The following is a 14,012-nucleotide window of genomic DNA, read 5'->3' on the forward strand; positions in this document are numbered from 1 at the left end:
CTTCATTAACCAATACCATAAATGGTATTGGTAGCCAAATGGTAGTCAAAAAAGAATCCATGCCTTGTCTGAGCAAGTGTAGAAATCAAGCTCAGGAAAAAATTCCAATCCTACTAGCTCGAACAGCTGTGTATACATAACATAGTCATTCATCCGTCCAGTCAACGAATACTGAAGCTCTGTTCCGTACGGGGCGGTGCTCTGGGTGCCGTACCAAACAGAGCCTTGACTCATGAAACCCACGTTCTATATGCGCCCTGTGCCATCAAAAGCTGTGAGTCCAATGAGGGTTTGACTACAGGAGTGTAAGCTTCTCTGACAGTGAATGTGGTGCTAGTTTATTACTTGTAGTTGAGGACGTACCTTCATAGGTCTGTCACTGTTTGCGAAATTGTTGATAATGAACAGGGATTCCTGAAATCGCGATCCGCCGCTTAGTGCCACGTCGGCTATCAGCTGGCTCACAGCAATTATGATCTGTGGGAGGAAGCACACGTTGGTTTTCGAGTGTCTTTTGAACAAATGCTGCTTATCCTCATCATTGTATGAGCCCATAAGCACCCATAGGAAACGCTTCTTTTAGTTTTATTGTTTGAAAAATTTTTAGATGTTTATTTCTTTTTGAGAGAGAGAGAGAGAGAGAGAGAGAGAGCATGAGCAGGGGACGGGCAGAGAGAGAGGGAGACGGAGGACCAGAAGCGAGCTCCGTGTGGACAGCAGAGAGCCCGGTGCAGGGCTGGAACCTCGAGATTAAGATCTGAGCCGAAGTTGGATGCCTGACTGAGGCACTCAGGCGCCCCTGAAACGCTTCTTTTAAAAATGCCTCACTGGGGTGCCTGGGTGGCTCATTCGGTTAAGCGTGGGACTCCTGATGTTGGCTCGGGTCATGTTCTCACGGTTTGTGAGATCGAGCCCTGCCTTGGGCTCTGTGCTGACAGCACGGAGCCTGCTTGGGATGCTCTCTCTTCCTGTCTCTCTCTCTCTCTCTCTCTGCCTCTCCCCTGCTTGCCCTCTCTCTTAGAATAAATACACTTAAAAAGATTTTTTAAAATGCCTCACAGTTCCATCATAATCGAGTTTCTTCATACGTGAGGGGTTTAAATTCTTCTAGTGTAAGAGCAGCTCCAAAGGTCCCAGTGACAAATGTTATTGGGACGTTTCTTGGTTTAGAGGTGAATGGCTGTTCCAAACTCACAGCACAGCTAGATCTAACACGGTTTTCAAAATCATGAACTGCTAACAGGGGTGGTCAGACCCCCACTCTAAACACGCTTTGCTAAGGAGTAGCTCCGGCAAAGCCGGGAACAAATGACGTTTGTCTCTGACGGCCTCTCGCCCGCCTTTCGCCGGTCTATTTCCGTGTGCCACACTCCCAACTCCAGGACTTCGGCTCCCTTCTTGGCTTCTCGCTGGGGTCTGTCTAGTTTAGACAGCAGTGGACGGAAGGGCCTTTGATGGGGATTTGAATCTCTCAAGCTCCCTTGGATGATTACCTAAATGATTCACGTTAAGGTGTCGATGGCCGCTCCCGGGAAGCAGGGCTTTGTGGGAACAAGGAGCACAAGCTCTAGGGTCAAACTGCCTTCGCTTCAAGTTTTGACTCTATCAATTATTCACCGTGTGGCTGTGGGGAAGCTACGGAACCCTTCTGTGCCTCGCTTTCCCCATTCGTAATAGGGGGGTGACGACAATACCTGTTTGAGTTGGCCTCGTTTCACAGATGAGGCACACGGTTAAATGCCTTTAAATGGAGTAACTCGCCTAGGGTCACACGGTAAGCAAGTAGCCAAACTAGGATTTAAACCCAGGTAGGTGTGCTTCCAAAACCCATGCTTTCCACTAAACCTTGAGCCGTCTCTCATCCTTTACAAACCGGGCATGCTGGAACGTGAAAAACAAACTAAAAAACCTGTTACCGTAACGTACAGGCTCTCACCGGTCATGTTCTCCAACCAATATTTGGTGTGGTATTTCCTTATCTCACTTAATCCTCATGAAACCCTATGAAGAAACTGAGGCACTGAGAGACTCGGGCAGTTGCTCAAGGTCGCACAGTGAGTGGGAATCTGGGATTCCGCACTAGAGTCTGGGCTCTTCACATCTACACTCTGGAGCAGCACTGCCCAACAGAAATAGGTGGGCCACATTCGCAATTTTAAAGCGTCCAGGGGCCACGTTAAAAAGCAAAAAGACATAGGTGCAATTTAATAGGTTTTACTTCACCCAATTACGTCCAAACTATCACGTCAACATAAGGTCAGCATAAAACAACGGCGATATTTTACTTTTGTGCCCTCAGCCGTCCAACACCAACGTGTATTCTACACTGACGACACGGTCAGGCACTCGGGGGAGACCTAGGTGGCTGGCCGCTACCGTCGTGGACCGAGTATCGCCGGGCCTCGATCTAGAGGCTAAAGAGGGAACAGAAGAAAGGAGCTTTGGTTTTCACTGACCTGCAGATGGGTCCTCAAAAAGGTTTTCCTCTTGGTGTACTCAAAGTTGTTCCTCATCAGAAGATACAAAAGCGCGGACGCCTCGTTCCTGGTTGAGCTGATCTTCGAGGTGCAGCACTTGAGAACCTCGTAGCAAAATGCGGCACACATGTTAACCCTTCCTTTGAAAAAGGCGGAGGGGAACTAAAGAGCAGGAAAAACGGAAGTAAGTGTCCGGAAACCCACTCCCCCTCCAAATCACTCACCCATCCAACGCCTTCCATCTTCTCACTCACAACTGTACCGAGTGCCTCGAGGACACAAAACCAAACTAAGGTCAGGGCTCTGCTCCGGAGAACCGGAGACCGGCACACATTAATAACAGAACAATTCAAGTCAGCGGACAGGTCACGACACAAATGTGCAGGGCAGACTGTAAATGCTACAGATCCGAGAAGAGCTCACGATGGTCTGGAAAAGACGGTAAGTAGGCTCTTTTGGTTTTGGTTTTTGGGTTATTTTTGTGTTTTCTAAGAGAGAGAGAGAGAGAGAGAGAGCATGTGCGAGCACGGGAGATGGGCAGAGCAGGGAAGAGGAAGAGAATCCCAAACAGGCCCTACGGGGGGCGTGGAGCCCAACACGGGGCTTGATCCCATGACCCTGGGACCATGACCTGGGTTGAAATCAAGAGTCAGAGGCTTAAACAACTGAGTCACCCAGGCACCCCGATAGGTAGGTTCTTGATAGTACGTATTAAATTAATGAATGGCTGAAATGATGAATGATTGATGGGTCTCAGTTTGGGCTTTGAAAATGGGAAGGACAGTCTGCATTATTTACTCTTTTGCTGTGTATTTAAACAGCTCCTTATGTTCCGAACTCCCAAATGCTGAGAAAATTATAGTGGGAATCTAATCAGCAAGTAAAGTTGATCTTTTAACAAACTGGGGTATAGGCAAAGTATAGGCCCACAAACATACGCACGTGTGTCTTCTCATAAATAGTTGTTGAGTAAGATACATTGTGGCATTAGAAAGAGAGTACAAAAGTTATGCTCAATCTTCAAAACAGCCAAGTGGCTATTGCTTTGAAAATATATTCAGGCTGCTTTGTGGAAGATAAACTATTCATCATAACATAGGCTTGTTACAATCTCCCATGCTTACATGTCTAAGCAAGCAGGAAGTTGCTTTGAGGGCACACAATGGATTTTTTCAGGGAGTGTGAAGCTAGAGGGCCACTCTTTCAAAATTATTCCTTGGGAATCTTGAGTTTAAACCCATGTTATAGGAACCTTTTTTTTTTTTTTTTTAAGTTATCTCTATGCCCAACGTGGTGCTCAAATTCATGATTCAAGAGTCACATGCTCCACTGACTGAGACCGGCAGGTGCCCCAAGAATGTATTTCTTCTTGTTTTTTTAATGTTTATTTATTTATTTATTTTTTTTTTTAAATTTTTTTTTCAACGTTTTTTATTTATTTTTGGGACAGAGAGAGACAGAGCATGAACGGGGGAGGGGCAGAGAGAGAGGGAGACACAGAATCGGAAACAGGCTCCAGGCTCCGAGCCATCGGCCCAGAGCCTGACGCGGGGCTCGAACTCACGGACCGCGAGATCGTGACCTGGCTGAAGTTGGACGCTTAACCGACTGCGCCACCCAGGCGCCCCTAATGTTTATTTATTTTTGATAGACAGACAGACAGACAGAGTGTGAGTGGGGTTGGTGCAGAGAGAGAGGAAGACAGAGAATCCGAAGCAGGCTCTAGGCTCTGAGCTGTCAGCACAGAGCCCGACGCGGGGCTCGAATCCAACCACCGTGAGATCACGGCCTGAGCTGAAGTTGGATGCTTAACCGACTGAGCCACCCAGGAGCCCCAAGAATCTATTTCTTTGTAATCACCTTAACACCAAGTACAATGCTATGCGGATAATGAATGCTTAATGAACGTTTTCTGATTGGCAATTGGGAAATCTCATCAACAGTTTCACCGGATTAGACCAAATATTGCTGGGCAAGATACTCTAGTATGAAAATAAAGGTGTAAGGGAGGGCATGGGAGTAGTGTAATTAATCCACTATCATTAGTTTTTACCTCCATCACACTTCTTTGAGTGGGCAATGGCCAAAATCATCAATGACCTCCTAACTGCCAATCCCAATGGATTTCCTTTCCTCCTTACCTTATTAGACGGCTCCATACCTCATAATAACGTTGAAACTTTTTTCTCCTTTGGCTTCTAGGATATCCTTCTTTTTTGCCTTTCTTCCTACTTCTGTGACTGTTCCCCTCTCATCTCCATTGAGTTCTTTTCCAGCCCCTTCCACGTTGTTTTTCTCCCATGTACTGCTCTTGACCTTTGTGGGGGGGGGAGGGGTGGGGGTGGGGCTGGGGGTGGGGGGAGGGTTCTTCCTCTACATGTTCTCCAGGGGAAATTAAACCACTCCCATGGCTTCAATTACCACTCTTATGCTGCTGATCTCCCTAGTTCACTATGTTCCAGTGAAACTGGGCCTTTCAGTTCCCAGAACTTCTGGGCCTTTGCCTATGCATGTCCTTCTCCCTAGAGTGTTCTTCCTTGAGCTTTTCAAACAGCTGGCCCCTTTTTGTATTTCAGGTCTCATTTAAAAAGGGATAAGCCTATCTAAAGTAAGGGATCTCCCACAAATCCTTATTCTCTATCTTAGCACCTTCGGTTCCTTCCTAGAACTTATAATTACCAGTTAATTTACTTGTTTATTTCACTAGACTACAAGCTTCCTGAGAGCAGAGACTATGTTTCTTTTGTATCTCCACCACTGTATCTCTAGTACCTAGTACAGTGCCAGACAGAGAGAAGGTGTTTGGTAAATACGGGATGGATGGATGGATGGATGGATGGATGGACGGACGGACAGACGACTCCAAGTCTAGCTCTCTAACCCAGATCACTCTCCAGAGCAAAGATCCATATATCCAACTGCCAGTCCTAACAGCTCTAACTGGATGGCCTAAAGGCACCTTAAATTGAACAGATCCACAAAACAGAACTCATGAGCTTTTACCCCAAATGTAGTTTTTTCTCTATGTTTCACATCACCCACCCTACTCCACCATCCAGTCGGTGAGCTGATGACCAAATCCTATCAATTCAATTTCCTTCCCACGTTTTATGTCTGCCTCTGACTCTCCATCTCTACCTTATTTTAGGTCCTCATCTCTTTCCTAGCTTATTGTAGTAAGTCTTCTTCCCACCTTTATTTAGTACTGCCACCAATCTACCGTCCACACTACTTTTGAGAGAGTTTTTGCCCATTGGCACCGATCTGCTCTTAACACAAATCTTTTTGTGTTGGTTCCATGCTTCCTGATGCCTAAAAGAGGAAGTCTAATCCCTAGGATGAGTACATAACCATCTGGTCCCCATTTACCTCTTCAGTCTCCTCTCTTGCTCAGTCCATACTAAGTTCTATCGCTACTGCTACGGGGAAACTTCCGCCAAATTAGAACATTTCTCCTCCCCCAGCCAGCCCTCGGTTCCCTATATAGACTTCTTTTATTCTAATGGTATTCATTCGTGTGTGTGTGTGTGTGTGTGTGTGTGTGTGTGTGTATGTTTCCCTCTACTGGACAATAAGCCCTTAGACTGTATCCCTGACAAAGTATCCAACACCAGTAAGTACCTACCCAGTAACTGTTTGGTCAATGAAATATTTCTGAATCTCTTCCCCTTAGTTTCTTTCTTTTTTTTTTTTTCTCCCCTTAGTTCCTTATAATGTGCTTCTGTTGAACTCAATTCTCCGGATACTTCTTTATTCAAAAATTATATTACGGAGTGGCAATTAAAAAACAACCTTCAAATCCACCTAAGTTCTCCATCAACTAAACGCAATAAGCTTCCATACAAAGAATGATGGCAAAAAAAAGTTTTCCATGCTTAGCTGTTCCACTACACAAATCAACTAATTGAATTTCTTGGTCTTGTTGGAGTTTTACATACCAGAGTGGAAGCCTAGGCTGTGCCTTTCCATAATTTTAACTCCATCCTGGTTTATGATGCTTTTTATTATGTTTAAAAGCTACCAAAACCAGACAAGAAATCAATTTTTTGCTAACTCTTTCAGTCGTATTTATTCCTGAAAGCCTGGTCTGAGGTTTTTGTTGAGATGAGGTAAGCAGCCTGAAAATGTAAAGCCCGCAGACACAATTAGCACTGAAAGGCAGAATTCATTCATCTGAACGCATACTGAGTGCCTACCGTTTGCAGGATATCATGCAAGACCCTGGGGCTATAAAACTTGGTCTCTGCTTTCCGCGTGCTTGGACATAAGTGCACTGAGAACTTCTAGATCCTCAGCGTCTCAAGAATACTTTCAAAAGAAGCAAACCAGAAGAAACACTGGCAAAGTTGGTAATTTGAAAATAATACTTTTCAAAGGAGCCTGCTGAAAACCGGAAGGAATGACAAGGTGAAATAAAATGTAGAAAGCATGGGGGTGCCTGGGCGGCTTAGTCGGTTAAGCATCTGATCTTGATTTTGGGCTCAGCTCATGGTCTCGCAGTTTTGAAATGGAGCCCCGCGACGGGATCCGTGCCCAGTGTGGAGCCTGCTTAAGATTCTCTCCCTCTCTCTCTCTCTTTCTCTCTCTCCCTCTGCGCTTCCCCCACACGTGCATGGGCACACACGGTTTCTCTTTCTACCACCATAAATAGTGGTACCTGGGTGGCTCAGTTGGTTAAGCGTCCATCTTCGGCTCAGGTCATGACCTCGCGGTTTGTGGGTTCGAGCCCCGCGCAGGCTCTTTGCTGACAGCTCGGAGCCTGGAGCCTGCTTTGGATTCTGTGTCTCCCTCTCTCCCTTCCCCTCCCCTGCTCGCACTGTGGCTCTCTCTCAGAAATAAGTAAACATTAAAAAAAGGTTTTAAATAAATTAATTAAAATTTAAATTAAAACAAGCAAAAAGCACGTTCAGATTTTAAGGGGTTTTGGGTGGGTCCTCTTTGTGTATTTCGCTATTCTGTACTTCATAGCTTCATTATCTGAGGCTTGTAGATGTCACTGCAATGATCACCGTTGCCCTCTTTCTTTCATGCGGCAGATGGAGCCCGCCAGCAGCTATAAAGCTTTTCTCCTTACCTTACTGATGAAAGCTCGCAGTGAGGCAAAAACGTGTTTCAGTGACACTTCAGACTGTCCATTTTTAAGAAAAGCCAGATGGATATCAAATACTTTTTTCATTAATGGGTTGTGGCCATCATTATTTAAAAGCTGACTCTGCAAAACAACAACAACGAAAATACATTTTGCAGAAATAGTTTATGCTGCCCGTCCCCCAATGAGAGAGTTTCAGAAAAAGAAAAAGCTTAATACAACTTAGAGACATTTGTGCTGTCTTTCAAGTTGGAAATCCTAAAATACCACACAAACTACGTTTACACTTAATTCCGCCATTTCAAACAGATGAAAAAAATGATTTTTCCAATGTAGCACCGCAAATACAGAACTAGTACGGGAAGAATGTTTTCTGTGAACCTGTTAATATTTTTTTTCAAAGATTTTATTCTTTTTAAGTCATCTCTACACCCAACGTGGGGCTTGAACCCACAACCTCGAGGTCAAGAGTTGTGTGCTCCACAGAATGAAATAGCCAGGCGCCCCTCTTAACCTATTAATATTACGCAACATTAACCATACTGCTTCTCAATGAAGAAATCAGTAAATTAAAAATGGACACAAGGCAACCAGGCTTTGTATTTCTTCGAGGAAGACTAAATAATGTAAGAATTATGGACAATATCATTTCTATTTTAAAAGTCTATTATCCAATTTACTTTTAAAAGTATGTTTAGTAGAAGACGTATTTGGCTACTGGGGACAAACCTCAGGAAGAGAGATCATAAGGGGCACGACAACTGAACAGACTATGTAAAATGTTTACTCCTCGCAAACAGAGGCATAAAAGAAACAACAAACTGTAGAGCAGTAGCTACGGGTTTGTGAACCTTTTTTTTTTTAAAGCATTGGTCGCCTGGGTGGCTCAGTCGGTTGGGCGGCCGACTTCAGCTCAGGTCATGATCTCACGGTCCGTGAGGGCTGTGAGTTCGAGCCCCACGTCGGGCTCTGTGCTGACAGCTCAGAGCCTGGAGCCTGTTTCAGATTCTGTGTCTCCCTCTCTCTGACTCTCCCCTGTTCATGCTCTGTCTGTCTCTCTCTGTCTCAAAAATAAATAATAAATGTTAAAAAAAAAAAAAAATTAAAGCATTGGCTAACTTCTCTAGGCCGACCATCCCTGAAGAAACGAATTAGGGAGTTACAATTTGACCCAAAGTAACAACAAAAAACACAAAATAATATACCAAATGGTGACAGAGCTAACTGATGGTGACATCAGGAGCCAGAATCCCTGAATGAGTAAGACTTTTCTGGTTCTTTCCTTAGTGCACTACTTCGAGGCAGGGTGTAGTGGTTAGAAGCACGGATTCTTTTTTTTTTTTTTTTTTTAATTTTTTTTTTTAACGTTTATTTATTTTTGAGACAGAGAGAGACAGAGCATGAATGGGGGAGGGTCAGAGAGAGGGAGACACAGAATCTGAAACAGGCTCCAGGCTCCGAGCTATCAGCACAGAGCCCGACGCGGGGCTCGAACTCACGGACCGCGAGATCATGACCTGAGCCGAAGTCGGACGCTCAACCGACTGAGCCACCCAGGCGCCCCAGAAGCACGGATTCTTGTGAGGACTGGCCTGGATCTGAATCCTGAGTCTGCCACTGATCAGCTAGGCGACATCACCTTCCCCGTGAGCCCCAGTTTCCTCATTTTAAAAGGGGAGTAATAACTGTCTACATCATAGAGCTAGTCTAAGGAGTAAAAGCGGGTTCATGTGTGTATGTTTGAGTTTACTGGGTTATAGTTTATGTCCCATAAAACTTACCTATTTTACATACATGACTTAATTGTTTTTAGGAAATTTACAGGGCTGTTCAACCGTCACGATCCAATTTTAGTGCGTTCTCATCACCTCAAAAAAAACCCCACCCTGGATCTCATTTGCCATCACTCCCCTTTCCCGCCCCCGGCGCCACAATAAAAAAGTGAGTTAATAGTTTTAAGTGCTTAAGATGGTGCCTGACCTCTGGGCCAAGACGTGTTTGTCAAATAAGAAGTATCTGCATTTTAAATCAGAACAAACCTAATCCTTGATAAAGAAATTCTGTAGCCTATGTCTTATTAGTATCTAATTCCATTTTCAAGGATCATAATCCCTGACCTGAAAAGCCCAGGCCAGGCTTCCATAATCAATCTGGAGGGCTGAAGCAATGAACTGAATTACAGAGGGAAGAGGAAAGAAAAGAATCGGTCTGTGTAACTCAGGGGAAAGCAGGCAAGATTTTTCAATTTTGAGCTCTCCCACTAAAGTTACATTATGTTACAGTTGGGTAATTTTTACTCTTCAAAGCGCTCTCCTAGTCATTATCTCATTTTACTCCCTCCACAACCCTGCAAGATCACTGCTTTTTACCTTCTCCTTTTGTAAAATCCCAGTAATGACGATTTGTATTGAGAGGCGGACATCTGAGAAAAAGCACAAGGCGCCTGGCTAGGGAAGCCAGCCAGCCTGCCTGGACATCACCTAGCCCTGGCAGAGCACCTCACCGTGCTGGGTATTTGGGCAAACCGACTCGATCCCAAGCCGAGCTAAAAATGACTGGACAAATTCTTCATAAAAGTGTGATGGAAAGCGGTTGTGAAACACACAAAAATCAAACAGCAGAATTTAAGCGGCAGAAGGAAGCTGAAGGGCAAATAAGCCCCAACCCCTCCCTCTACGGCCAGGGGAAAGTGAGTCTCTGTGAATTCCCAAGGTCACACAGGAGCCGGGCAAACAAGGTCTGTCACGCAAGTTTCCAGACTGTTCCTTCGGGGCTTTTTCACTGCACTCTGCTTCCTCTGACTAATTACTTCGCGTATATTGTTTTCTTTGCAATGACACCAACTGAATTCTAACTTTTCATTTTTACCTTGAAGCACTGGGTGAAAAACGAGACGGTATCTAATACTGTCAGGGACACTTCGGTAGCAGTGTTGCCTTCAAGAAGGGCCTGATGGAAAATATCCGCTTCAGTGGTCGCAGAACCTAAGATTTAAAACAGTAAATGAAAACTGCCCAACGCAGAGACACGCATGCCAGTTTTGAATGCTTTTTGCTCCCCCCCGAGGACTCCAGAGAGAGACAAGCGAGAAGAAAAGACGCTCTTGACGCCTGCAGACCTAACGAGTCTTGCTGTATTTATCCCTTAATCAAATACGCTCCTGCTTCGTCAACTCTGCTAATTCTAACTTCAGCTCCGTATCCAGAGCTCTGCAACACCGAATTGCGTGCCCCCTTCCTCGGAGACAAGATTTCAGTGATGAACGGCGGTGATGTAACTAGGAATGACACAGGAAATTATTTGCGCAAAAATGAGAAATAGACAATCAGCTACATCACACACAGCCTCCTACCGTTGTTTCTAAATCAGAAGGAAAACAAAGCATCTGGGCCAACTGAAGGAAGTAGGTCCATTATATTTTTACAAGCGATGAGAGCAAAGCTGAAGGCTGTAAAACTTGCATTTTTTTTTTTAAAGGTCTTGAGTCTATTATTAGCTCAGGTTCCATCTGCTCAGGATATTTGTTTTTATTATTAGTCCTTATTACGAAGCCAGTGTCACTGGCTTCCTTTTCTGTGACCTCCAGAGGACTGTATGGAAATGAAAATTTTCTCTTTGACTTTTTATTAATATTTGCTCTTCAGAGGATCACTTCTATTTACAGAACCCTCTGGCTTCCCCAGATGGGGCAACATTTCTCTCCTGGTCGGAGTCTCCTCGTCAACATTCCAACACATGTGAAATATACCTTTGTCAAAATAGTATTTACAGTTCTTTGATTTCTGCAGTCAGCTCAGTATGTGTAATCCCTTAAAAATCACTGAATGAACAGACATTCTATATACTAAACAGATATTACATATACTATTATATTAAGATGCCATTTGCCACGCTGATGGTGCAAAGCCTGCTTGGGATTCTCCTTCTCTCCCTCTCCCTCTGCCCCTCCCCTGCTCATGCTCTCTCTCTCTCTCTCTCTCTCTCTCTCAAAATAAATAAACTTAAAAAAAAATCCTTAAAAAAAAAAAGATGCCACTATTTGCATTGAAGTTTAACAATAGGAATGAAGGCTATCCAGTGTAAAATAATATGATGAGAACAGCAATTCAATGAGAACAGTATTCTTTAATACTGAACTAATGGTGGTTTTTCACCATTACCTAAAATCGCTGGAAATCCATGCATATTTTATTAGATATCCAGGTATGATGAAAGGATTGTATATAATCACAGAGGTATGCAAATATATCCACGAATGTAAAGTCATTTCCAGTCGTGCTGGTGATTTAAGCTAGAATTGCTGTAAGGTTAAATCGCATTACATGCGTATTTCAAACGGGTATCCTACCCACGTTTTTACTTACTGTGATTAAGTGTAAATGAACTTTCCAGGCTACTAAGATGCTGAAGCCGGGCCTGCATTACTCCTGATCTGTTTCGAAGGGCTGGCATGGTTTGTGATTTTCGGTCTATCCCAAAGTGCTTTGACAGCCAGGCATCATGCACCCTAAAATAAATTTTAAAGTTAGGAAAGGGAGTACTCTAATAATAGATCTCATTGTTCGATTTTTTTTAAAACTGATAACTGATTAGGTTTCCACATAAACAGTGCACTATGTTCAATATTCTATCAACTATTACTTGGCTTCAATGAGGCATCATCACTGGAAACTGTATGGAGTTTTAATGTGTATTTATTTATTTTATTTTTTAAAGATCTTATTTTTAAGTAATTGCTATACCCAACGTGGGGCTCGAACTCACAATCCTGAGATCAAGAGTCACATGCTCTACAGACTGAGCCAGCCAGGTACCCCTTAAAGTGTATTTAAAAGAGCTTTTACTATGAGCATATAATTAAAGCATTTAGAAAAAAAGTTTCTTACTTCCCTCCTTCTCAGAAACATCAGAGTCAAGTGGCCAACACTGCAGTAAGATTCCGTCTTTTCCCAAAAGGTGAGGAAGGGCAGAAGTCCGAGAAAACAGTGAGAGGGGATACTCAGAATTGAAATGAGGTGGGGAGAGTTCCTGGGGTTAGGTGTGCGAGAATGAAGGCCAATCTACTCTGTTTCTGGACTGGAGTTCAATCTGGATCCGAAATTTTTACTCTGTAAACATGTCTATTGATGGATGTGCCAATTTTTGCTTTCCTTCAGTTTTAAGATTCCGTTAAAAAAAAAAAACAACAACTACAGCTGGGTCATAGGGGAACTAAGAAAGAAAAGGAGTTTGACTGTCCTCTAGTAAACTGTGAGAATTGGCAGAATCTTAGGGGTGAAAGCTCATGGTGGTAGTTACCATGCCAGCTCCAAGTTACCAGGAAAGACAGTGGAAATTGTCACCTGAATTACCTACTATTAGGATGTTCCCGAAAGTTAGCAATAAACTCCATCCAAAGTGCCTCTGTAGTTTTTGGAAGTGCCATGGATTGTGAATTTTTAAAAAAAAAACAACTCTGTTTGAGCTTCTTAACTCTACCTCTAAAATACATCTTATTGGAATAAGTAATCTTTTCCTTAGGGTCCCTCAAACATTTTCTAAAGTATTTATCTCATTAAGACTTAGGTAACAGGGCCGCCTGGGTGGCTCAGTCGGTTAAGCGCCGACTTCAGCTCAGGTCACGATCTCACGGTCTGTGAGTTCGAGCCCCGCATCGGGCTCTGGGCTGACGGCTCAGAGCCTGGAGCCTGCTTCCGGTTCTGTGTCTCCCTCTCTCTCTGCCCCTCCCCGTTCATGCTCTGTCTCTCTCTGTCTCAAAAATAAATAAACGTTAATTAAAAAAAAAAAAAAAGACTTAGGTAACAAAAAGAAGAAAATAACTAACATAGACTGCACGTCCCAATCACTGTTGGGGATTTCTATTTACCTTAGTAGCTGAAGTCAATATTAACAGGTTGTTGCTACAAGTACAGACCTTACAGCTGTTCCCACTTCATGATTTCCTGCCTTCTCCGGGATCTAAGCCCGTTCTCACCTCTTCCAGAAAAGACAAGCATCTGTTCTAGGAATCAGAACAGAAACTCTGCGTATCAGGCTAACCACTACCCTTTGGAAAACTTAAAAAACGTATCAGTCCGCATCAGTTTAATTTACACTTTGAGTTGAGATATATTCAATACATCATGGGCACCTTCATATGAACTCAAAATGAACAATCTGGGTTTTACATGGTATGATCAAGACTGCCCTCTGTTGGAATAGAAGGAAAAAAGTGGAAATTGCAGTGGGAATTACCTTGCTATGTTTCTTTTCCCCATATATCTAAAGTGAAACAAACATACTCTAGAAGGAAAAAAAAATAGCACGTTAGTAAGATACTACCACGCTTTACATTTTAAGACATCATAGCTGAAAACCCGGGTGTTACAAAGAGTGGCCCATTTAAACCATATTACAATAATATGTTTTGGTATACAGACATATACACATAACTACTTGTGGGCTTG

General features: G+C 43.5%; 1 protein-coding gene across 4 annotated transcripts in view; it reads right to left on the bottom strand.

Annotated features, from left to right (window-relative positions):
- Nucleotides 1–14,012, bottom strand: part of DOCK11 (dedicator of cytokinesis 11) — a 199,830-nt gene that overhangs the window by 43,876 nt on the left and 141,942 nt on the right. For all 4 annotated transcript variants that reach the window (XM_081792433.1, XM_081792431.1, XM_081792430.1 and 1 more), the window contains 6 exons: nucleotides 13,801–13,848; nucleotides 11,931–12,073; nucleotides 10,435–10,550; nucleotides 7,552–7,689; nucleotides 2,457–2,639; nucleotides 364–477 (listed from right to left, as the gene is read on the bottom strand). In XM_081792433.1, coding sequence (XP_081648559.1) covers nucleotides 364–477; nucleotides 2,457–2,639; nucleotides 7,552–7,689; nucleotides 10,435–10,550; nucleotides 11,931–12,073; nucleotides 13,801–13,848 — 742 coding nt within the window. The remainder of the gene's footprint in view (nucleotides 1–363; nucleotides 478–2,456; nucleotides 2,640–7,551; nucleotides 7,690–10,434; nucleotides 10,551–11,930; nucleotides 12,074–13,800; nucleotides 13,849–14,012) is intronic.

This window comes from Panthera onca, chromosome X (genome assembly GCF_046562875.1).
Source record: "Panthera onca isolate mPanOnc1 chromosome X, mPanOnc1 haplotype 2, whole genome shotgun sequence".
In the NCBI taxonomy this organism is placed as follows: Eukaryota; Metazoa; Chordata; class Mammalia; order Carnivora; family Felidae; genus Panthera; species Panthera onca.